General features: G+C 38.9%; 1 protein-coding gene across 1 annotated transcript; it reads left to right on the plus strand.

Annotated features, from left to right (window-relative positions):
- Nucleotides 1-388: 388 nt before the first annotated feature.
- Nucleotides 389-23,759, plus strand: zmp:0000001114 (suppressor of tumorigenicity 14 protein homolog). Its single transcript, XM_044358679.1, has 19 exons — nt 389-637; nt 8,089-8,236; nt 8,883-9,043; nt 10,291-10,361; nt 10,814-10,986; nt 11,704-11,739; nt 12,241-12,469; nt 13,874-14,013; nt 14,172-14,275; nt 14,716-14,825; nt 15,480-15,610; nt 16,070-16,174; nt 17,012-17,119; nt 17,485-17,598; nt 18,129-18,248; nt 18,755-18,935; nt 22,129-22,397; nt 22,966-23,102; nt 23,240-23,759. The coding sequence occupies exons 1-19, from the start codon at nt 611-613 to the stop codon at nt 23,399-23,401; spliced, it is 2,526 nt and encodes an 841-aa protein (XP_044214614.1). The 5' UTR covers nt 389-610; the 3' UTR covers nt 23,402-23,759.
- Nucleotides 23,760-25,196: the final 1,437 nt, after the last annotated feature.

A 25,196-nucleotide genomic window follows, 5' to 3' on the forward strand; every position in this document is an offset into this window, starting at 1 on the left:
GAGGAAAAGTATGTATAAAAGTATGTTAAAGCGTAGAGACAGCTTGAAGGGAGGAAATGGTTATTTAGTTTTTTGAGGACGATAGGACTGGAAAGAGCTAAACATAAAATGAATGGACACAGGGAGAATAAAATCTGACGGTGGCAATAATGTAACATCATGGATGGCAACTGCCGTAAAACCTCACAGAGGAAGAAGAATAACAACCCTGAAAAGGAGGAGTTGTTATAAAACGTTACCCTGTATGATACATGGACATTATTTTATGTGAGTGTTTGAGCTTAGAGTACAACAGTATATGATGAAGCAGCGTGGCGTTTACACACTAACAGCTACCATGCAGCTACTGCAGGTATTTGGGGGCGTGGTTTGCACCATAGGTGTGCCAGGAAGACGTCCGTTTCAGGTGGTTACGGCATTCCAAGCCCGCGAGGACACAGGAAGAGACACTTGGACCTAACCTCAACGACTGCAAATATTTTTTATTGCTTCCAAACACTAAGTTACAGATTGAGGGTTTGTAACTTTATAAAACTGTAAAGGGGAAGAAAGAAACAAGGTACAGAATTGTTTGGGATCCTGTTGGACTCCTGCTGGAGAGTTTCTGGAGATGTATTCCGCCAGATATGAATACGACGTAAGTTTGGTTAAATTTCACACAGCTGCTTTTATGTTAGTTATGTTATCACCCACAAACAGATAAAGTTTTTACTACAAATTCAAAGTTTGTTTTATAGCTGACAATTAGTCTGACTATTGTGCCTAACCTCTTTATTTGAGCATTAATCGGGCCTTTCTACATTAAAGAATATAGTTTTCCACAAGTGGAGGATGGAGGTTTCCCTAAAATCATATTGTTGTTAATTGATATTTGAATGAATGATTATTCTAAGATCTCTTGACTAGTGTTAGAAATGAGTCCTCTGTGGTGTTCTCATGTTGGTTGGGATGTCATGGATGTAAGTTCTTTAATTTCAACAAATAAGGCCTTTAAAAGTTTTTGAATTTGCTGTCACCATGAGTGAGGAAAGCGAACTTTGTTATGAAAAAGATAAGTGTCTCAAGCTGTGAGTGATATAATTACACATTGTACAAAATCTTTTTATCACACTCCATTCATTTATGTCATTCATTACTCTGTAAAACAAAGTCATTTCTTGCAATCACACCAGCTGTTATATGAAGACAGATAAAATAGAAAAGAAAAAACAAAAACTAGACATGGACGCTTTTATTAGCTGACTTCATATTGATGTTTACTAAAGTAAATGGAAACAAACAAAACCAGGTGTAACAACACTAACTACTACTACTGACACAGAAAGCTTGTGTGAGGCTTTGTAGGCCTTGCCTCCTGCATGAGAGAACAACTATTAGTACAATATCTAACCAGATCCAAATCACAGGCTTTGAGATGATTAGAGATAAGATACAAAAATTAGTTAATACAGCTTTAATTTGTCTCAATATACTTAAAAACACAGCTAAAAACGTAGATGCTTCCACCTCACTACAAAATATTTTTTTTAAAAAGTAAACTCTAAAATATAAAGTGTAAAGTTCCTTTTCATTCCACAGTTCAGCTGAGTCACGTTCAGAAACTATTTATGTATCAGTGGTTTCAATTGGCCCCATTCACAAAGGTTTGTTGTTGTATGAGTGCTACACCTGCTGGCAGGTAGTCACACTCAGGTCATTGAAATAGAAATAAAGGCCATAAGCAAGTTGCCACAGTGATTTATAGTGATTTCAACCAAGACAGCATTTCACCTGTTTCAAATCTACAATAAACCATGCCGTTGTGTAATGTAATATTTGAGCAGAATTGCATTTTAACTTATAACAGAATATGAAAACTGCCAAAAGCTTATTTTGCATAAACTATAAGTCAAATTATCCTGGAGCATGCATACATTATGTTAGTATCCATACATTTCTTATTATGACATAATTCAGTTTGAGACTTCAGTATTCTGGGTCTGTCTGATAGCAGAACAAAACTCGATGGAATACCAGATGTGGGCAGAAAATAGTGACAGTTGGCTAAAGGTGAACTTTTCTTTGCAAAGGGACTCATTAATTAATTAACAAGGCTTTGGCTACTGCTGCTCAAATCCACCAGCTCTCTAGAACCTTTATTTGACAGCTTCATGAAAACAGTCATGACCTCTGGGGAAATACACACTGTGGTGGACCAGTATGTGTACTGCTAAGAATGTGACCTAACAGTAACAGGATTCAGGCGAAAGAAATGTTTTTTCTCTCTTAATATAGTCTGACATTAACTCCTTGTTAATGTCAGACTGGGTGTTTGTGTGTGTGCAGCATATTATCAAAATATCCTTTCTTTAAGTGCCATTTCTTATCTCAGAGATGTGGGCTGCCCACACTGTGATGTTTTTTAGACACATGGATTGCAAAGCACGTTCTTACTCGACCACCATATTTCTGTTCTGTAGTAAAAGAAACAAACACATTTTTTTTGAAGATGTGTGTCAGATTTCCCAAGGAAATGATGAACTGCGTATGAACATGAATTACAAAACTCTAAAAGTCCTGTCTCTTGTGCAAGAGAAGTTGATGTAGGTGAATGAATCAGTATGTGTCTGACTTCATAATGGTGAAGCAAAAAGGAGGCCTGTTAGTGCTGCAGTGTTGTTGTAGCTCAGTCTTGTGGCATGTATTGTAGCTTGACTGTGACTGTGTTAGCAAACTGTCTTACACAGTATGAAATCATGATTTATATATCTGTCTCTCAAATTAATTCATATCTGTGCAGCAGGTGCAACAGGTAACCTCCAAAATCTCTCTTACCTGCACTGAATTCACCACAGTTTATTACTGGAACAATTTCAATTTCTATTTAATGTGCTATAAAAGTTTAATTGCATATTTTCTGTGTGGTATACTGTGATAAACTACCTAACCTAAGTAACTTAATAGCTCAGTGACAACTGCACATACTCTAAGACAGCAAGATATGGATATATTAGTATATAGAGCTGCAACAATTAGTTGCTGACTGTTAAATTAATCGCCAACTATTCTGATAATTGAGTCATTTTTTTTTTTAAATGGTTCCATTTTCTAAAATGTGAATATGTTCTGGTTTCTTTAGTCTTCTATGATAGTAAACTGAATATCTTTGGGTTGTGGACAAACAAAGACATTTGAAGAGGTCACCTTGGGCTCTGGGAAACAATGATCGACATTTTTCACCATTTTCTGACATTTTATAGACCAAACAACTAATCAATTATTAGAGAAATAATCAACAGATCAATCAATAATGAAAATAATTGTTAGTTGCAGCCCTATTAGTATTTAACATAAAATATTTTCAATGTACACTGACACAACACAAAACTAATTTAAATGTAACTTAACAGTCATCAAATCACTTACCAAATGTTAATATAAACATACTTTCGGTACCAAACTTGTCATGCCACACTTTGACTTTTTTTGACTCTGAAGGCTGAGAAAGGTACTTGTTTTAAATTGCAAAAGTGGCACCAAGTGAAGCTCAATAAATGACCATGTTGTCCTTTTTTAATGTTTGATTACTCACAAACAATGAGGTCAGTCTTAGATATTAGATCAGATGGGAATATTGTGATTAATGTAGTCCGTCTGTTCTCTGTTTATGTGGTGACTCAGTGGAGTAGTCAGTAAATAATTCTTCAGTCAAGGCTATTTTCCTTTTCTCTTGCATTTCGGCCTACATTTCAAGGGCAGTCGTGTTAAAAATGAGCAGTAGAAGTGACGTGAATGTGGTGTTAATGTCACTTCTGTTATTATTGACTCTTTGGGATGATACATTAAAATGCACAATTGACAAAACAGGGGGACAAGTTTAATCTTTAACAGTGTGCAAACTGTGTTTAGTTGTGTTCTGTTCCACTCAGGCTTTGGTCTTTATCAGGGCTCTCCAGCTGTTAGCCACTGTCTGTGTCCATGGGTGCAGAATTTGCGTAAAATTATCCAATTTCAAGGAGTGTACTCAATCTGATGGAGGCCTCTGCCGTACAAGGGCAGCAGCAGTATTACTTCTCATTTCTGTAGCAAAAAAGACAGAGTAAGGGGTGATTTTGTCGACTGATTTGCTCCCAAATTTCTGCCTATGTCCTCTTGAGCAGCAAGGTGGTAGCAGGTCACAAGGCTATAGCACCACTCTTCATCATACACAACCACCTGGCTGATGCTGCAGTGTAAGAGACTAACTGTTAGATGTCTGCTTAAGGCTACTGTCACGTAAGAGGTGTGTGTAAGTGTTAGGGCACACTGAAGCCTAAATGGCATGAACTGACCATCTTATGTGATTGGCCTTGTTAGGGAGTCTCTCATGGCCTGATCTGCCCCGATAGGACAGATCAGTGCTTGGGTGTGCAGAGAAGGCACAAGAGAGCTGATTGCTTTGCCTCTGATAGGTTCCTGTGTGTCACGGAAAAACAGTTACACTGCGACCGCAGTATGTGGCTACTTTTTGGCTCCTGGACAGTGTTCCAAGTATGTTGACAAACCTACCTAGGTAGCTCCAAGGAATTCAATATATTGTGAAACTTAGTTAAATGGAAAACAAGCTTGCACCGAAGTTGCTCTCATAAACATTTATTTAGGTCTGCCATTACTACTGTACCTTGGCCTTGAATTGTTTTACAGTGTCAATTACATACATGCATATTTTTCAAACTGATAACAACATAGTGTGTATGTGTGAACAGACAAGGAGGTCTTGAAAAAATGGTTGCAGGTTAATATGCTGTTCACATTAGAGCTGCAACAATTATTTGATTAATCGACAGAAATAAGTTGGCAACTGTTTAGATCGTCGAATAATTGTTTTACTTATTTTTTAAAGCAAAAATGCAAACAAAATGCTGGTTGCAGCTTCTTGAATGTGAGGATTTGAAGCTTTTCTGTGTCATACGTGATAGTAAACTGAATATCTTTAGATTTTGGACTGTGGATCAGATAAAACAAGACATTTGAAGACGGCACCATGAGCTCTAAAAAATTATGATGGACATTTTAAAGACAAAGTGATTAATTGATAATGAAAATAATTGTTAGTTGCAGCCCTAGTTTACATCCAGTTACGACTAGGTGTCAGGGAATCAATAGTGGTGTTGTTGTTGCCCTTAAATGGGGGAAATAAAAGCCTGAAAACCACATGGTCCTTTTTAATGCAGACATTTTGGTTTATCATAGTAGGGAGAGGTGTTACTAATGACATTGACATCTCTGTTCTGTGCAAGTGTCCCAACAAGTCATGGCAGTGTGACAGTGAGTCAGCATGAACAATACCAACCTAATGCTTGAATGGAATTCATCATTCGTCTATCATTAATTTTTATTATTCACACCTGTGACACATGCCTTTTACTGCTGTGATATGTCAAAATGTCTTCTGCAAAAAAAGAAAAGTTCACCCAGTCAGTTTGACTGCAGGTAAACTGTCAACTGCCTCAGTCATGGTTAGGGGTAACATTTGGTGCATTAGAGAGATGAGTTATGGATGATCTCCTTCAAAGAATTTAGAAAAGAGAAGATAAAAAAATAGAGGGTTCACAGGTGGCTAAAATAAAACAAGACGCCCACAAGTCTTATGAGGCACTTGTCTATAACCTCCCCAAGTCAACAGAAGCAGAGACAGTTTGGGAGATAATAAGGCAAAGATAAAGGAAAAAAAGTGTCACGTTTAGTCATACACAGAATAGTTTTGGGAATAGAAATGAACTGACTCACACTGACACTGTGTGTGGGATGTTTTGTCCTCTGTAGTATCTGTTGAGACAAATCTGGTTTGCAATCACCAGAGTAAGGACATTATTTAACTGCGACAGTTTAAGGACACTGTTACACAGCACATCATAACATGAAATGTTGCATTGCTAAATTACAGTGTATATAATAATATTTAACTGGTACTGAATGTTGGCCTAAAAACACACTTTACAATGTAATTTCATACACACTCATTTAATCTTTATTACTTCCTGTTTGTTATGTCTTCCTCTGACCCTCTAATGTGGGTAAACTGAAAACTGAAGCTGAAAATAATCCACATCAGGAATATTGTTTTGGCCCTGTAGCATTATATATTGATGACTGATTTATTGAGCATTGAAACTTGAGGTCAACATGGAGAATGTGTATGAATCATTGGCAGAAAAGGTACATCTATCCCTCACCTGAGTTAATGTAAAACTGAGACCGTTTTTGAAGCTTTAACCTGAAAGAATATTGTACCCTGTTGTCTGTTGTGCATGTACTAGTAAATTGAGTCACCAGACAAATATTACACAGTCAAGTAAACAGAAATAATCAAGTTAAGTGCCAGTACCTTAAAGTTATGCTTATGAACAGTACTTTATATTTCTGCTTTACCCAAGAAAGAGATCTGGATTAGCAAGAGAAATTGTTGTTAATAAAGTGTAGCACTAAATTAAACGGTAACTGCTAAGCTTGTGGGTGAGCTGCTTTTTTTTTTTCTTTTTTTTTTAAAACCACACCTCTCAGCAGTGTCAACTTGTTTCCACCTGTCAGACTGGTTAGACTACTCAGAAATATAGTACTCTTAAGCAACCCACCACAGAATCATCACTCACTTTTATGTGACCACACCAAACTTGACGTCTATTTTGCAGAGTGTTTTCTTGTCAAACATTAATGCTTCTTTCAGTGTGCATCAGCATCTCAGGTTCAATGTTGAAATCCGCACTACCCCTTCCTGTTTAATAATGGCATAGTGCACTGAAATGGTGTTTTAAAAAAGTTCTACACATAGTTAAAAAATGGAACAGTATTTCTTTCTAGTAGTGAAGAGTGGGATATGATGAAGAGCATGTAATGGTTTTATTAGGCTGTGATCAGGGTGACTGATAGAGAGAAACCCCCGAGCGCTTGCTGACCCCATCTCTAATGATTCCCCTCATTCTGGCCCATGATTGCTGTTAGAGAGTCCAATTAGGAAGCATGTGTGGAAGCCCGAGCTGGGTAAGAATAGGCCTTAATTGCCGTGAGTTATCATCTAGACTCATGTAATTGAGCCCCCATCTTAAGGGGCAGCACATCTGACAAATTGATTTAATACCAAAGTGATTCTCCATCCCTAATGACACTCGGGCTTCTTCACTCATGGGCCACAGGCACTGAATTCATTGTATGTTGATTACTAACCGGCCTGAAACCTTTCTCTCAGTCCGCCCACTTGAGATAGCTCAACAACACACACACACACACATACAGCCTAAAGCATCCTGTCCATAATCTCTACAAGGTATCCCTTATTTATTATGCAACGTCTGAATACGAGTGTGGGATATCTAGCACATTACTAAACAGGTTTCTCCAGTTCTGCAAACATGCTTGTTTGAACTAGTCACTCTCGGAAAGCACTTTAAGGTATTTCTCATGACGTTTTTCTTGATATTGTGTAGTCTTTAAATATTGAGAAGTAAAGCTATTCTTGTTTATGTTTGACTCTGTTTTACCCCATTTTCTTTTCCTCGAGTACAAACTTGCCTGTCTTCCTTGATTATGCTGAATTAGTTTCTTTGTTAGCCTGTTATTGGATTTTTCCCTACTAAACTTTAAACAAGCACACACATTGTGAGTGTGAGCAATAGTGATATATCATTTCTGTTAAGGGATCAGTGTATTTACAGGTTGTTAAAGGAAATCCCAACTCTCCTCCTACTCCAAAATTTCATATAAATGCTCAGTTAGGACCTCATGTAGTTCATTCATACATCATTATCCTGCCATTCACAGCTAATTTATTTATGTATAATGCATAGACTTATATAAGTAAACAACTAAACTACCCAGCAGCATTTATTCGCATGGAATGGGGATAAAATAGTTTGCACAGAAACTGTTGTTGATAACCTAGATGACCCAGGATAATTTTGGGATCCAATCTTAAGGTTTTGGTAAAACTGCATTTGATATCCACATGCTAAGAAGCAATATGCCATGCAGGAAAACACCTCTACCTGTACCCGGCTAAATCAAAGTAAACGAAAATGAAATTAAAATGATTTTCACTATGTTTGTTGTTTATATGTGTTTTTTCTGCATCAGGGACGCAATGACAACCACGAACGGATCGACTTCTTAACCAGCAAAGAGAAAGTATCATCAAAGCGGAAGGTTGGCATCCTGATCGGGGTTCTAGTGGCGCTTCTCATCCTCGCGGCTGTTGCAGCGGTCCTCATCTGGCTGTTTGTCTGTGAGTGTGCTGTAGTTGAAAGCTTTCCTGCATTTTATCATCCAGTAGAGAGACTTGGAGTACAGTACCATGCTTTTATATGTTTGGGTAAATTAAAAAGTAAGAAAAAAAATCTCCTGCATAAATCAAAGTTATTCTTCATATAATTAAATGAGATATTTGGAGTGTTTACATTGCTAACATCAGTCACTGGCAAGACAGGCATAACATCAGAAACTGTAAAGTGGATCATTTACACTTGCTGTGAAGGCACAGTTCTTTGATATAAGCCTGTAAGAGTGGCTTGTTTGGACTTTTTAATTTCCCATTAGTGTTAGCCTACTTGACAGCTCTGACTTGCTCCTTTAATAATGCAAAGGAGGAAAAATGTCACAGAGTCCATGGCACAGCTTTCTTGTCATTTACACACACAGGGTCTGACAAAAAGGCCTCTGAAGTCTTGATAAACAGCCTCTTGATTCAACTGGCTGTTTTAATTGCTCTGAGAGCCAAACTGTCTTCTCAATATGTGATTGCGCTGTATGACTTCAAAATTGTGTTTCAAGGCTTTTTTAAAAACTTCAAGTCTCCGCTTTCATCAGAGGCAGCTATTTTATAGCTTTTCGTTGATCAAACACTTAACTCTCCTTTGCCTCTCTCCTCCAAGTTAAAGATGCAAATTCAGAAGCCACCATCAGTAAGAAGCTCCGCCCATCAGTACAGGTGTTCAGTGGGCATATGGAGCTGGTTGATGTGCCATATGACCAGAAGCTGGAGGACACCAACAGCAAGGAATTCAAGGATTCGGCAGAAAACCTGCAGGCAACAGTGAGTTTGACACCCAAAAAAGATGGCTTTTCTACTTGTGTTCCCTTTCTATGGTTTACATTGTTTATTGTGAACTATTTTGAGCAAAGCATTACAATCAATTCTCTTCTCTAAGGATTAGTTGCGGATGTTGTTTGGCATCGTGGAAATGCGCTTTAACTATGCCCCCTCCAGTGCATAGAAACTGCTGAAGGCATATTTGCCTGGGTGGAATAAAATTCCTTAGTAATTCCCTCAACAGTATCTCCTATTATTGGAGGCAGTGGAGATGTTTGTAGCACCACTTAGTCGAATGCTGATAGCAAAGAACCCCGCTCAAACCCATTCAAGTGCTCGCTTTCTCAGTGAAAAGCTCAGTGAAGTGAGGGTGTTGGGTGAGGATTGGAGTGTTAATGGTCGACTGCAATATAAGATGAATAGATGACTGGAGGAAAAGCTTTATGATGTTCTAGGTTTGCACTTACATACAACAAAAATGTCAACTTGTAAAGAATAATTTCAGATCTAGGTTGATGTTTACCATGATAGGTACAACTTGTGTTGATTCAAGTAAAGAATTTTGGGCCAAAGCTGTCAGTGAACGCCTTAGAGTTCATCATGTTAAACCAGTTGTCCCACAGTTTTACACTAATACGTCTCTAGCACTACTTGTCTGTAGAGTCCTTGAAAATTGTATAACTGTATTTTATCTCCTTTAGATGGGGTAGGAAAATGGCAATGGGTTCATATCTGATGTTGCTGACTTAAACTGTAATTTTTTTTACCTAGTCTTGATATTTTATTTTACAATAATTTACCAATTTATCCTGTGAACAACCCTCTTTTCTTCCTCTGTATCACTCTCTGCTTTTATGAAACCTGGTTCTTTCTCCTTTGTGATGTTACCTTGAGGGACACAAGCAGCACTCAGATGCTCCCACTTTCTCTTAGCAGTCTACACACTACAGCCTTTGCAGTTTTTCTTTTCACAAAGAGGGCTTGCTCTGAGGTTAGCTAACGCTGTACATGCATAATATATAGTGGTGGCACGCATTTAAGACCTCAAAGAGTGGCTGCAGCCTTGCCTGACACAGTTTGCCACTCACTGCAGCTGAAGGCAAGACAGTTAATGAGAATCACATTGTTGTATGCTTTTCATGGAAGGCAGTTTTTATGTTAACATGCTAATTTGTACTTTGTCTTTAGGCAGACAAGCAAGAAATCCTGTACATGATCTGTTCAGTAAAAAATACATTTTCTCTACACAGCTGGGGGAAATCTTCAAGACAGATCCATTTCTTGGAAAATACTACGCTAAGTCTGTCATCACTGCATTCAGGTACCTTTAGGATCTTGACATCTGATTTTTTTGTACACTGCTCTAATGCTTGTGAAAACTTAAAACCCACACTACGTCTTGTATGAAGGAAAGACTTTGTTGCACTGACCTCTGTGGAGTTTCAAGTCTGTTGCATTTATGACAACAAACAAAATCAGGGTTTGGTGTGGTCTGTTGACTTGACTTGAATAGTACAATACTACTGTCTACACTCTGTATAGTCACACACAGTGATCAGAGCATGCAGCCACTGCTAGATGGCAGCATCAGCAGGATTTCACTGATTGATTTCATTTTTGATTTAATTTGGCTTGCAATTTACAGTAGATATATATCATCCATGTTCCACTAATCTTTGTTTCTTCTTGAATGTTAAAGCATGTTACTGAATGGTCTCTCTTTACCCTTCCTTCCTACCCTCCCTCTCCATTCCTCATCTCTGCTTGCCCTAGTGAGGGTGTGATAGCCTACTATTGGTCTCAGTTTGATATTCCAGTTGATGACCTGGAGATCGTGCCGGAGTTCTCTGAAGAGCGGGTGTTAGAGACACTGGAGAATGGCATTAAGGGGCAGCGCAGCATGAGGAGCACCAAAAATATCAAGATCAGCAAAGTCACTGCCTCACGTAGGTACCACCAGGACCAGATGAAGGGGTCACACCAAGGGGCAAAAGAAAGGGGACTACTGGGTCTTTGCCGCTGCTGGCTCCAGATTATGACATTTAACAATCAGCAAAGAGAAAGTACTGTGAATGTAGATTTGAATAAGGTCATTGTCATCTCCTATCAGCATTGGTATTCTGTATGCTTTCTATTTGTATTATAGGAGCTCACTCTGAGTTGTGCTGATAAGATGATAACAGATAAGCCAGACCTCTCTGCTTGTGCTGCATCTGAGATTGCACATTTTATGCTGTTTGGATCCTCTAATGATATTAGCTGGGCCCTGGCCTGGCTTGAGACAGCCATTTTTCTTCCTTCTGTCTTCTCAGCATTCACATTGCATTTGTCCACAACCTGGCCACCAGCCAGGGGCTGGCCCTGTGACTCAGTGGTTTTTGGTCCTCTTTAAAATGATTTCTGTGGGTATGATTTGATGTTGCTGTCCCAGATAGTTAGACAGAGATGTATGGGTTGCTGCTGTAGGGCAAGGTGAGATGGAGCAGAAAGAGCTACACACCATCACCAGTTCCCTTAACCGCAGGGAAATGGAACAGAAAATGTGCAACCCAAATATTTTAGGCTCATGCATCAAATTCTATCAGCCTCCCAACTTTGGTGACCCATTCTTACCTTGCCTCCTGTTTCTCTGCCACTCTCTCTTCCCCTCTCTCTGTCTCCAGTCACAGATCCTCGCATGGCCAGGGACCCCAGAGCCGGTGAGTACAGCGTGTCCCATTTCAATCACTCGCAGCTGTAATTTTCCAGCTGGCTAGATGCTCACCCTCCTGCCAGTCTGTAACGAATGGCTGGCCTGGCGTGTACTGTACATGTGCTGCTCTAGTCAGAGATTGAGAACCCTGCATCAGGCCAGAGCTAGTCAGTCACTATGTCCGACACTTCTTTTTGACACTGTCTGGTGATTTATATCTTTGAGATGATTAGACTACATTACATTCCATTAGTACAGCAGCTGTATCATCCTTACATTAATCTGTCTTTACGTACATCTTGTAACATAAAGGATGGAAGCACCTGTGATCACATAGTGTTCAAATTTGTTATTTGCATAATTGTAAATTGTTTCCAAGAAAAAACAAAAAAGATACAATATTTACTGTCAATATTTCTTAAGATATAGTGCATGATGATGATCAGATCTTAATTTACCAGCTATAAATTACTGTTGGATATGATATGACCAATGTTGTTATTCCCAGTGGGGTGTTTCCATCATCTGGAGGCTGGAGAAACGGCGAAAGAATTTTCATCTCCAGGTTACCCCAACAGCTACCCCCCAAGGTCCCGGTGTCAGTGGCAAATCCGAGCCTCAGAGAACCACGCCATTTCTGTCAGTTTCCCTTTCTTCCACATCGAGGATGACTGCTCTGATGACTTTGTCTTCATCTATGATTCTTTGAGTCCAGATGATTCTCAGGCCATCACAGAGTAAGTCACATAGCTGGGAATGTTCAAAGGGCTCAAGGGCACTGATGGGAAATGTGTTGGCTGGGGTACAAGGTCATACTGGTGCTCTTTTTAGAGTTATATCTTTGATGGATCAAGTTTTGCCATTATACTAGCTTCTAGTTTACTAGTGGTATGCAGTGCAGTATTGTGTGCAATAATGCCTCCTCCAAGAGGAATTTTATTTAAAAGAAAATGATTAAATTGACTCATTTTTGCTCTTACAGTACTTCAAATTGTGACACAAATCACATTCTCATTTTGCCTTAAACCTTGGTAGAAGGGTTTGTTTGATAGGGTCCAACCAACATTTGTCTCATTTATTTAGCCTTGAAGATCAGAGAGAGGGGAAATATATTTCTACATGATTCCCAGGGGACAACCACTAGGAATCACTTTGTATTTGACTGAAATGTTGCAGAGGGATTTAGGAGTAAAAACTGTTTTGATGTGGTGGAAAACATGTTCTACTCCGTTCCTTTCACTGGATTTGTGATTACAACTTTTTTTTCTTTTTGGCCCTGAAGCCTTTAGTGCTGCATGTCCCATTTTATTGTTAACTTTTGAGACCTCAGTGAGATTGAGTTGGCTCAAAAAGACCTCTCCTTTCAAATCTATCAAGGGTGCCAACCTGAATCCTGCTACACCACTGTGTGTAATTGCACTTTGTCTATGGAGGAAGGGTATGATTCTGAAACTGCAGGCTCCTGAATGCAACATCAGTTGTAGCTGCAGGCAATTTCAAACTCAGAAACCATTGCCAAACAAATATGTGTTACCAAGTGATGCATAAAATTTTTATAATGCTATTGAGCGATCAGCTTTATCCAAGGTGACATGGGGTTTATGAGAGCTATAATATAATACTCTATAATGACATTATTCTACTAGAGGTAGATGTATTGCTGCTCTCACAGTGTCATTCACACCTCTATGGCTGTGCTGCCAGCAGTGCTGAAACTTCTTGCTAATGTACCTAATGTTTGACTTTGAAACTCTGCCTAAGCAATTTCTATCTACTGTTGGCATATCTCTCCTTATTTATCTTCTTCCCTACCTCTCACTGCTTATCTATTGATTTCTTTTCAAATTATTTTTTTCCCAAAGCATTTTAAACTTGTTTGCTGCATTGATGTTTTAGTGATTTCGAGTAAAAAGCATTACAGCTGCATGTAAGTTTCCTAAGTGTTGCACATCCTAAAGTGTTTTGATTAGAAGAGTGAATACATCAGTAAATGCATCAGACATTCAGCTTATGCTTCATGGTTGTGTCTGCTACACATGCACACACACACACACACACATACACACAGACACAGATAGTTCTTTGAAACACCTTCTTCTGATTCAGTGAGCATGATCTTGCTACTACTTCTCCTCTCACAGGAAGTGTGGTCAGAGGCCCCCCTCCAACCCTCTGGAGGTGGTGTCATCTGGAAACATCATGCTCATCAACATGATTACTGACAGTGACGTCCAACGGCCTGGCTTTCAGGCCAAGTATAAAGCCATCCCAATATCTAAAGGTAATCAAGTTTACATTCACTGCACTTTATATCATCCATTTACCTGCAGCATTCTGGACTATATCTACACCAGTTTGCCTACATTTGTTCAGCAATATTTGTACTCAATCCCATTACAAATGTATTATGTTGTTGTTAATATGACACATTATTTTCAGTTAAAAACTGCGGTGGCGTCCTCGCTGAAAGCACAGGAGTCTTCACTTCCCCACTTCACCCCAGCTTCTATCCCCCTGCCATGGACTGCAAGTGGACCATTAAGGTTTGCTACACTGCTCCTCTCCCAGGCCCCCTCCTTTACCTGAACCCCCCCCCCCCCCCCCCCCCCCCCCCCCCCCGCCCTCCCCTCCCCCTCCACCACCCTTAGCCTGCCATGAGAGGAATGCTGAGGCAGCACTATCGAAGCCAAGCTGTTCAGTACCTCTTCTATCTTCATCTGTCAGATGGCTGTTGCTGCTGCAGCTATAGCTGAGCTGCAGTGTTTTGTGTGTTGGTTTTGTTTGCTGGTGCGTTGTATGGAGTGTATGTGTGTGTGCACACTGTCTTTTTTGGTGTGTTGCAGCTTGTATGCTTGCATTTACAAGGGATACATATTAAATGTCTTTGTGTGTATGTGCTTGTGTGTGTGTGTGTAGGTGGAGGAGTGACATGCATGGTAAATAAGGTTGTAATAAACCAATCACCTCTGCCTCTGCGCTGTAGGTCCCTGCTGGCAAAAAGGTGCGGGTGAAGTTCACCATGTTCCGCATGAAAGAGCCTCAGGTGGATATCCGTGTGTGTCACAAAGACTATGTGGAGGTTATGGGCGTCAAGTAAGATTTTAATTCATTTATATGACATGTTTTGTTTATTTTACTTGTCCGTGAATGTGAGCATTATGGGATAATTCCAGTTTCATACATCCTGGGACTGATTTTCCAAAGTTTTGGCATCATTCCTATCATCAGTAAATAATGCCACCGCTCTCAGCAGGTTACAAAGCTAAAAAGATGTCTGACTGGGCAAGAAACAGGAGCAGTTTGACAAGCAGTCACACAGTTTTAAAACAAAACCTCAGGCTGGCCAAAGTTATCTGGAAGAGAAACAAGGGAGAATGGTAAAATGATTCCTTAACTGTCTGTCATAAATATACAGTACATCACAGTTTACAAACCGACTTCCTAGTTCAACTTTCACTGACTGTACTGGCTATAGTTGTGCACACACAGTTTTCTTATGCAATGAGGGATTATGATACTGACTTTTTGGGTATGCTCATTTTCAGTTTACCTCCAGATACAGTGGATAAATTATCTGCCAAAGCTGTTGATCTGGTTCTCTGTCCATTGCAATGTTTCCAGATCTCAGTAGTAACTTTATTGAGGAAATTGTTATTGTAACCCATAGTTGATGGCCAAAACTACAAAAATAAGACCCAAGTTGTAATAAACCAGAATTTTCCTTTAAATATTGGTTTTGTGTACCAGGTATTGTGGGGAGCTGTCCTCTTTGGCTTTGACCAGTGGGACCAATGTTCTAGATGTGACCTTCCACTCCGATGAGTCCTACACTGACAAAGGCTTCAGTGCTGAGTACAGCGCCTATGATCCCGCAAACCGTGAGTTAAACTCTGTCTTGCACCCCACATTTACACGACACTTGGCAAGATGGGTGAAATGTTGAGATGAGACAGTGACACTCATAGCCTCCCATTATAGAGTGGTGTTGAGAGATGGTGGCTGACTGACAGTTGAATAGACCTGTTTTGTGATAAAGGCTTAGAAACTGCAGCAGTGAAACTCAAGAGCTAGACTAATCACCAGAGAGCTTGTTTATTGGGTCCATTTTATTTGCCACTGTCACTCAGGAGCACTCCACTTTCAATACTCTCCGCTCTTTATATTGTCTCCCAGTTTGACAGAAATGGATTTATAATTGCTCTGATCAAGTGGGACAAGCACTGGCACCACGACGGATGTTGTGAATATACACTGTCAGTTGCTCTCGCTTAATTTATCATCATCGTCATTTTCTCTGTTTTTCTGCTCCTTCCCTCTTTTGTCTGTTCTGTAAGCAGCTTGTCCCAACATGTTTGCCTGCAACTCTGGCATCTGCATCGGGAAAGAACTGCAGTGTGATGGCTGGAATGACTGCGGTGACATGAGCGACGAGATGAAGTGTCGTAAGTTCCCCCTCGACCCAACCACACTTTTCCTGTCTCTCCTCATTTCTTTATCTCTTTCCTATATCCTCCATGCAGGCTTTTACAGAAATAATTAGACTTTTTTGGAATTGCGATAATTGTTTTCTTACTGATTGTTCAAAACCACTGATCAATATCTGCCTCTTAAATGTAAGGCTATGGCCAGCAGCTGGTTAGCTTCGTTTAGCATAAAGACTAGAAACAGAGGAGCTTGTCTGATTGTGTCCAAAGGTAACAAAATCCACCAACCATTATATCTTTGTCTAATTTGTACAAAAACCAAAATATAAAAATAAAAAGTTGTGGTTTTTGCAGGGAGTTATGTGGGGGACTATATCTTGTCTGGGTACAATAAGTTCCTGGAGTCTGGGTGGGTGGTAATTTCATGGTGATGACACTGCACCCAGCCAAGAAATAGTCCAGTACATAACCCCTGTAAAACCACAACTTGTCATTTTTACCCCTTGGGTTTTGTACAAATCAAACAAATGAGATATATCATGTAATTAGTGAGCTTTAGAGGTGCTTGTAGGCAGATTTTGTTAAATTTGGACAGAGCCAGACAAGCTGTTTTCCAGCTGTTTCCAGTCTTGTGCTAAGATAAGCCAACTGGCTGTTGGCTGTAGCTTCATATTTATCATACAGACCTTAGAGTGGTGTTCTCATCTATTTCTCAACAGGAAAGTGAATAAGTGTATTTCCCAAAATGTTTCATTATTTCTTTAAGGCTTGAGCCATTACTTTTCCGTCCCTTTTCATACCACTCATATTTACATCTTCAGTTACATTGTTAAATACATGCCATTTCTCTTTCAGATTGTGGGAAGGACCAGTTTTCTTGCGGGAATGGGTTGTGCAAACCGAAACTCTGGGTGTGTGATCGCGTCAATGACTGCGGAGATGGCAGCGATGAGAAACGGTGCAGTAAGTATGCCCCGCTCTTAAAGCCCTCTTTAGGGGATACAAACTCTATCTAGTGCTATGCTAATTGTGCTAACATTAGAGGCACATCACTGCTAATGCTGTGGCCACTGACTCCTGCGCTGTGTGCAGTCATTATTTTATCAGTAATGGAGGAGTTTGTTTGAAGCCTTGCCCAATTTGCTCAACAACCGTCCAAATGCTTAATCATGTGTAATACACGCACGAGAATGGAGACAGATGGTAATGTCCACCATGGCTGCACCACTAATGTCCCTCTGAAGCTTATTGGCCTGTCTGCACCTTACTCAACTTTTCATCTTTGTTTTCTTATTATTTCTTAATCTTTGTGTTCCTCTGTTTTCCAGATTGTGAGGAGAATGAGTGGCGCTGTGGGAACGGGGTTTGTCTGCCTCAGGATGTTGTGTGTAACAATAAGAAGGACTGCGAAGATGGAAGCGACGAGGCCTCTTGTAAAACCTGTAAGTGGCAGCGCTTATTCTCTTGCCAGTCAGTCATGCATTTGGTGCAAAATCCCCACCAGAATGATTTATAAGCATGTTACACAAACCATTAAGCAATTAACCTTCATCCACAGCAGAGTAGAGGTTTAGTCTTTACAAAGATGCTGCACTGAAGGCTCCATTCAACACATTTTTCATTGTGCACATTCTGTTTGTTCTTTCTTTTATTTCCTCCTACTCACTACTTCACTTTTTATCAATGTCCCTTTCACTTACTCAGTCACACACATACACACAGAAGGTACTCGTGCATTTCCTTTTGATTTTCACTTCTGTGAATAAAGAGGGATATTAGACCTCAACCCCAATCAATACACCCAATCAATGCAATCTGCTCCTCAATCACTATGTATTGTGCATTCAAGCCTCACTTTGAAGCCTTGCTGATTGCATAGTGTTTTACTGGTTAAACTTAGCAATGCTCTAATGCTTTGATTGAAATACGGTATATGTTTTGATTTTTGGGACCTGCCTCCACCCCACTGTAGCTCCGGGCATCTGCTCTGACTTCAGCTTCAAGTGTAACAACGGTGACTGTGTCAACAAGGTGAACGCCGAATGTGACCGCGTCAATGACTGCTCTGACAACTCAGATGAGGCCAACTGCAGTAAGAAATGTTTATCTCCTTTCCCCTTGTAAAAAATCGGCTTTTTAAAAAATTTAAACCAGCTGAGAGTGGATCTAATCTCTTCAGTGCCATTCAAACTAGATTATAGAAGAGCTGGGTTGAGCTGTGTGTTGGTTTGTCTGTCAGAAAAAACCCCCAGGCCTTGACTGCTTTATTTATTTCACTCTTCTTTGAAAACAGCTCTTGTCATCTCTGAAGTTTTTGTTGTTAAGCCTCAGGGTGTGTCTGTGTTGTGTTTTTTTTCTCCTTTTTTTGATCAGCTAATATGCCAGTGTGCTTTATTAGGATTCCAAATAGTCATTGTAGCATTCACAGCCAAGGCTGGCGCCATGCTGACTTAAAGTCAACTTAATCTAATTTTCTGATTTTTTTTTTTTTTTTTTTTTTTTTTTTTCCCTCTGATCGTTCATGCCAGTTGCACCTAGTATTTTGCACTTGCCATCTAACCCCCCTCTTCTCTCATTACATTCTTTGTTAAATGACAGATTGTGGCACCAGGCCCTATAAGCTGAACCGCATTGTAGGAGGGCAGAATGCTGAGCTCGGGGAATGGCCCTGGCAGGTCAGCCTTCACTTCCTGACATATGGACATGTTTGTGGTGCCTCAATCCTCTCGGAAAAGTGGCTCCTTTCGGCATCCCACTGCTTTGTCACCCACGACCCAGCGTGAGTCTATCTTTACAGCATAAAGATGCATAGCACTCATACACATGTGCATAGCAGGGCTATATATGATATGGAACAGATACCCTCTCATGTATTTTGGTGTGTAAACTGTTATTGTCTCCCTTTTATTATTCATCATATTATTTAACATTTTATTAGATCTCGTTATGCAAGATTCACATTTTGCTGGAGAAAAAATAGAACTGTGCACAACAGGGGACCATCTACTGTATATACACATTTCAAAGTCATGATACAGTTAATTCAGAACAACCTTGGAGGGGGGGGCAAAATTTGCATCTCATCCATGAATGTGTAGAGCTGTATTTATCAGAGCGCCCTGTAGGTGGAGCACTAACCATGTTGTTTGACCTGAAACAATCCTATTGTGATTGAGCAGGAAGTGTGTTCATTTTTACAGATTCACAGTCGGTGGTGATATTTGCTATATAAAATGCCATTATTTAATATGTAAGCTTTTTCCTGACTATAATGGAAGCAACTTTAAAATACATCATTATACCTAGTATGTAATTTTCTTATTCTTGTACAAGGGGCAGAGACAATATAATGAATGCAAATACTAGAAATTGCTGTTATTTTACAGTAAAATGTTAATAATATAATCCTGTTAACTTTAAATGCAGCACATTACTGTTAATTTGGGTTGATGAAATGGCTCAGACAAAAGATAATGATATGATACAGTATTGATTGCTTGGAGGTAAGAAAACAGTAAATTACAGGATTTTACATTGCATTTTGGGAACACAAACAACGGTAGAGAGTTGGCACATGTCTGCCTGGACATTGGAATATGATTTTTCATTCATCAACTTCTTCATCCAGCAAATCAATAGGTGAGTTCCTTTTTGCTTTTCTTGGTAGCATAGGCAAAATACATTTTTCCATTCAGTTTGAATTGTGCTATATGCCCTTACTTCTGTCATGACAATGATTTGGCACTTTGCCATCTGATCACAGCATCAAACAAAATAAGTTATTTTATGAGTATTTTCATCAAGCCTGAGATCTATTCTTTGATATTCTTTCTGGGTTATTAACCAAATTTGATGTTTTGGAGTTTTTGTTCAAATTGTTTTCTTGAAGTGAATTTTATTCTGATGAAATATGAGGAGCATTGGACTTTAATGAAGTTTTGAAATCAGGGTCTTTCTAACTAGATACATCTGTACTGTTGCTAAAATAATCTCTTGTCGCAGTGGTAAGTCAACATTTCTGAGAGTGGAGTTGGACTTGTGATTCTAATGCTGCTCCAAATTACATGTTGAGTTTCATTTTACTTTGTTTTATATGTTAATGTCTCCAAACAACTTAATTTTATTTAGATAATGTCCCCTTGCTGTCTGCGTAGTAGCGTGTACCACTTTAACTGATGAATTGTTGTCTTTCATGCTTAAGTACTAGTGGATTTAATATATGAAACACATCAGCAATTTACAACAATATCCGTAACTTAGTCCTTCAGTGTAGCATCCCTGGATGGATGCAACACTGAAGAATGGATGTGAGTATTATTATTATTATTATTATTATTATTATTATTATTATTATTATTATTATTATTATTATTATTGTTATTATTATTGTTATTATTATTGTTATTATTATTATTATTATTGTTATTGTTATTATTGTTATTATTATTATTATTGTTATTATTGTTATTACCACTATTATTATCATCTTAATAAATAAGACATTTTTTCACACCCTCTCTGAACACACTTTTTTTCTTTTAGGTGGTTCGTAAGGATAAACTAAGAGAGGCACCCAGGCAGGACGGGACAAAGTCCTGTCACAGAAGACAGAAAGTCACCCAGAAATAGACTATATCCATTAACCTTTGTGTGTTGAGTCTAATGAAGAAACCAATGGACTTTTGAGTGTACATATACTCATAGAAGTCAGTGAACCCTCTCATGCACCCACACAATCAGTCTCTTAGCCACACTTTTCAAGTACTCACTAAGTCATTTTTGACACTCACTCACTTACTCACTCACTCACTCATTCACAGATATTCACTAACCAGCTCACTCACTCATTCAGTCAGTCACTTTCTCAGTCAGTCATTCACTCACTCACTCACTCACTCACTCACTCATTCACTCATTCACTCACTCACTCACTCACTCACTCACTACAAACCCTTATAAATACACATTTAACTTGGACAGTTTGGTTACAGTTTGCATTAGAGGAGCATGTTAATATTTTCATTTATGTCTTTATATGTGTACAATGTTCAGACAGACTGCACTGCTTGTTTAAATATTTACCCTTTAAATGAAATTAAATTACCTGAGTGAGCTCCATGCTTATTTTTTTCTTTTAATTTCAATTTTTTTTTACAAATGTTTAGCATCTTCATTTAAAACATTAATTAAATGAGACATGGTTTGAAAAAAAACCTTGAAGTTGTATCATTTGTCAAACACTTTTAGCTAATTAACTGTTGTACATACTGTCAATGAGTAATTATCAATATCAAGTCACAAGGTTTGGAAAAAATATATTTTAAAAATTTAACAAAACTAGGTGTAGTCCTCACTGCTAGTGGTCAGTTACACAATGGTGTGTTGATATGTCATACATATTGCAGTTTACAGTAAAAATCTGTTGTAAACCTCTTGTGAAAAAGGTGCAAATGACCAGTGATAAACTGCAATCCTTTTGGCAATATTTTTCTGTAAAAGTAGAAAATAACAGTTTTATGCTATATTTATAAAATCAACAACAAACTGTTAATTTCAGCAACAGCAAGACACTGTTAATTTTACAGTAAATTAATGGCAATTTTGCTGCCAGTTCTGTTTTCTGACGGAAAAATCTTCAACAGTGTAGCTACCTTTGTGATTATAATGTTCAGTTTTTTCGACTCTGTTAAAAAGGTGTAGTATTTTTGAGGGTGTAGTTTGTAGTGTTTTTTGTTTTTTTTTAAATTAAATTCCTTTATATTGAGATGTGTTTCTTTGTTGAATCAACACCTTTCTGACACAGTTTCAACAAAAATATTAACGTTATGGCCTTGAAAGAAGCAAATGTTGCAGGGCTATTGTGTTTGGATTATATTAGCATAAGTGTTTATGATATTTCATCCCTCCATTGTGGTTCATGCATGTAAAAAAAACTTAACCTTCACCCCCTGATGCTATATATGCTACCACAGGAACCACATTGCAGCCAACTGGCAAACATACAGTGGCATGCAGGACCAGTACAAGCAGGATGGCGTACAGCGCCGCCCAGTAAAGAGGATCATCAGCCACCCGGATTACAACCAGATGACCTTTGACTATGACATTGCACTGCTGGAGCTCACCGAGCCGTTAAAGTTCGAGAATACCATCCAACCCATCTGCCTACCCTCTTCCTCCCACGTCTTCCCTGCAGGCATGTCCTGCTGGGTCACGGGCTGGGGCGCGCTCCGAGAAGGAGGTATTATGCATGAATTCATGATTCTGGTAGAACTGTAGTCATTTTTTGTTGTTATTGTAACTGATTATTACACTAATTCTGAATATTTATACTGTTATTCCTCAATTATGGTTGACCCACTCTATAATCGTGTTTTTCCTCTTTGCATATCCAACTTGCATCAAAATTAAGACGTCCCACTCCTCCCCCATCCTCCTCACAATGAGCTGTTCATCTCTGTCCTTCATCTTCATTCCCTGCCTGCTTCCTTCTTCTTCCCTTCATCTTTCTCATTTCATCCTGTCTTCTTCCTTTCCTTTAATGTCCCTCCCATTTCTTTATCTCTACCATCATGACATACTTCTCTTCCGCTCAACCCTCCATCCCTTTTCTTTCATCTTTTTCTAATCTGCTCTATTCCATTAAGCCTTTTTCCATATCCGTATATCAAGACAGACGTCGGCTCTCCTGGGAAGCCTTTTAAACCTTCATTAGTGAACACTAATCCAGCCCATTAACACCTTTGATGTTAGTGACGAACACAGAGGTCACGTGGCAGAGCGCTGACCCCTTTGTCTTGTTCCTTCAGGTCAAAAGGCACAAATTCTGCAGAAGGCTTCGGTGAAAATCATCAATGACACGGTGTGTAATGTGGTCACGGAGGGCCAAGTCACCTCAAGGATGCTCTGCAGCGGATTCTTGGCTGGAGGAGTTGACGCATGCCAGGTGAGAACATGCAACATATTCTCAATAGAAGAATAAAAGGACAAAGGGTTTATAGATAGATTTTCACACCCATATAATTATCACACTCTCACATCCAAACCCAATCTAATAACCATTTCCCTGACCGTGTTCACCAGGGAGACTCCGGTGGTCCCCTGGTGTGTTTCGAGGAGAGTGGGAAGTGGTTCCAGGCTGGCATAGTGAGCTGGGGTGAGGGCTGTGCTCGTCGGAACAAGCCCGGTGTCTACTCCCGCGTCACCAAACTCAGAGAGTGGATCAAGAAGGAGACAGGGATTTGAGGATGTTGTGAGGAACAGGGAGGGATGCAGAGCGGGGAACAACATCATAGTGCTAAAAAAAAATATGAAGATGGAACATTTGAGTCTGATTAAGGACAAGTCTCTCCAAGATGTATTCATTTAGCAGCAGACTCACACTGAGGAGACTGTTGCACGGACCTTGATGAATGACTTAAAGCACTTTATGTGGTTGCCAAACCCCTTTTTCCCCTGTCCTCCCTCTCACACACTCACTGTACACACACATACATATAAACCACATCGACTTACATTTGTATAGTTTTTAAGGGCGTAAATCAGTGCAGTGTCTTTTACCCACATCAATCATGTCATGTTTCACTTGTTAAGAGTAATCATATATATATATATATATATATATATATATATATATATATATATATATATATATATATATATATATATATATATATATATATATATATATATATATATACTTTTTAAGTTGGAGGCAGAATATGAACTTTTTTGGGTTTGTTTTTTTTTACAGTGTTTCTAAATACAATATCTGTCCAAGAAAAAGTAAAATTCTTCAAGACCAAGTGTTATGTATTTCTAAAAAGGTAAGATGTCTTCATCTTTTTGGGCGGCAGTTAATTTTGCACTTTGTCAGTAGCTCATGCTGTAGATAGCTTTAAATTTGGGGTTTTATTTATCAAGTATCTTAAAGGAACATAATGCTAGTTTTAGTCGTTTGCTACAAGGCACTCACACATTACTGCCAACCATTTTCCAAAGCATAGCATAGGTTTTTAGGTTGATTAAAGCTTTTTTATCTACTTATCTGCTAGGCAGCCATTAGTTTCAGTTTTTATCAGTAAAGTATAAATTTCAACTTGCCGAGACAACCGCATTACCATGTGATGATAATGCAAGTTTGACAAAAAACAAAAATGCTTAAAACTCTGAAGGTGCATTTTCATATTATACTTAAATGAATGAAAAGCAGTAGCTGCCTGTAAGGTATAAAATGCATTAATCAATCTAAAAGCCCATGGTTTGCTTTGGAAAATTGCCAGCAGTGATGTTAAGTATACCAGACTTGTAGTTAGTGGGCTAAAAAAAAAAGCAAAAACAGCAGGATGATCCTTGAAGAATGCTGATCTGAGACCGGAGGGATGCTTAAGTTGTTTTAAGTTATTGTTGATCTTAACAGGGGTTCTGAGTATTTCTGTTTTATATTTACAAATGCTTACTGGCCTTGCCAGGTCTGTGAATGATTTGCCAAAATGTTATATTCAAAAGCGGGGCGGAGGATGAGGATTAGATCCAGTTGGCTTTTGCACAGGTCTCCAGTTAAGCTCAGGGTGATTGGGGTCTTCAGTCACACACACCTGAGAGCTGAAGCAAATCCGAGGGGTTTTCACTGGTTGCCAGAGCAATGCAATGAGCTCTTATCCCAGTGAGTGTCTCTTCTCTTCGGCCATGATCACCTCAATCAACTTTTTAATCTAAGATTTGACTGGATGGCTTCTTTTACACCATTTGCCTTCATCTCTGACTTATCCTGGAAATATTATATCCCGGATAAGCAAACCAAAGATTAGTATTATTTATTGAAGGGGAAAAAAATTAATGAGGGTATTGCTCTGTGGGCCTTTTATATTAATTCCATAGAGCCTTACAGTTAAACATTGCAAGTCTAAATGTGTATTTTTCAGAAAGTATAGGCCAAGTTTTAGATAGATTTCATTGTACACTGTGACTCTGATTTGAATTATTGACACACTTTATATCCTTTCTTTGTTTGTTTGTGTATGTTTTTATATGAAAGAAT

Source organism: Thunnus albacares, chromosome 8 (genome assembly GCF_914725855.1).
Source record: "Thunnus albacares chromosome 8, fThuAlb1.1, whole genome shotgun sequence".
Classification (NCBI taxonomy): Eukaryota; Metazoa; Chordata; class Actinopteri; order Scombriformes; family Scombridae; genus Thunnus; species Thunnus albacares.

What these genes read in the sequence shown, in the direction of transcription:
- zmp:0000001114 (XM_044358679.1), top strand. Translation starts at nt 611, where the DNA reads ATGTATTCCGCCAGATATGAATACGAC. An exon ending in ACTGCAAGTGGACCATTAAG is followed by an intron (nt 14,276 to 14,715) that starts GTTTGCTACACT and finishes TCTGCGCTGTAG; the next exon opens with GTCCCTGCTGGCAAAAAGGT. An exon ending in TTTGTCACCCACGACCCAGC is followed by an intron (nt 18,936 to 22,128) that starts GTGAGTCTATCT and finishes ATGCTACCACAG; the next exon opens with GAACCACATTGCAGCCAACT.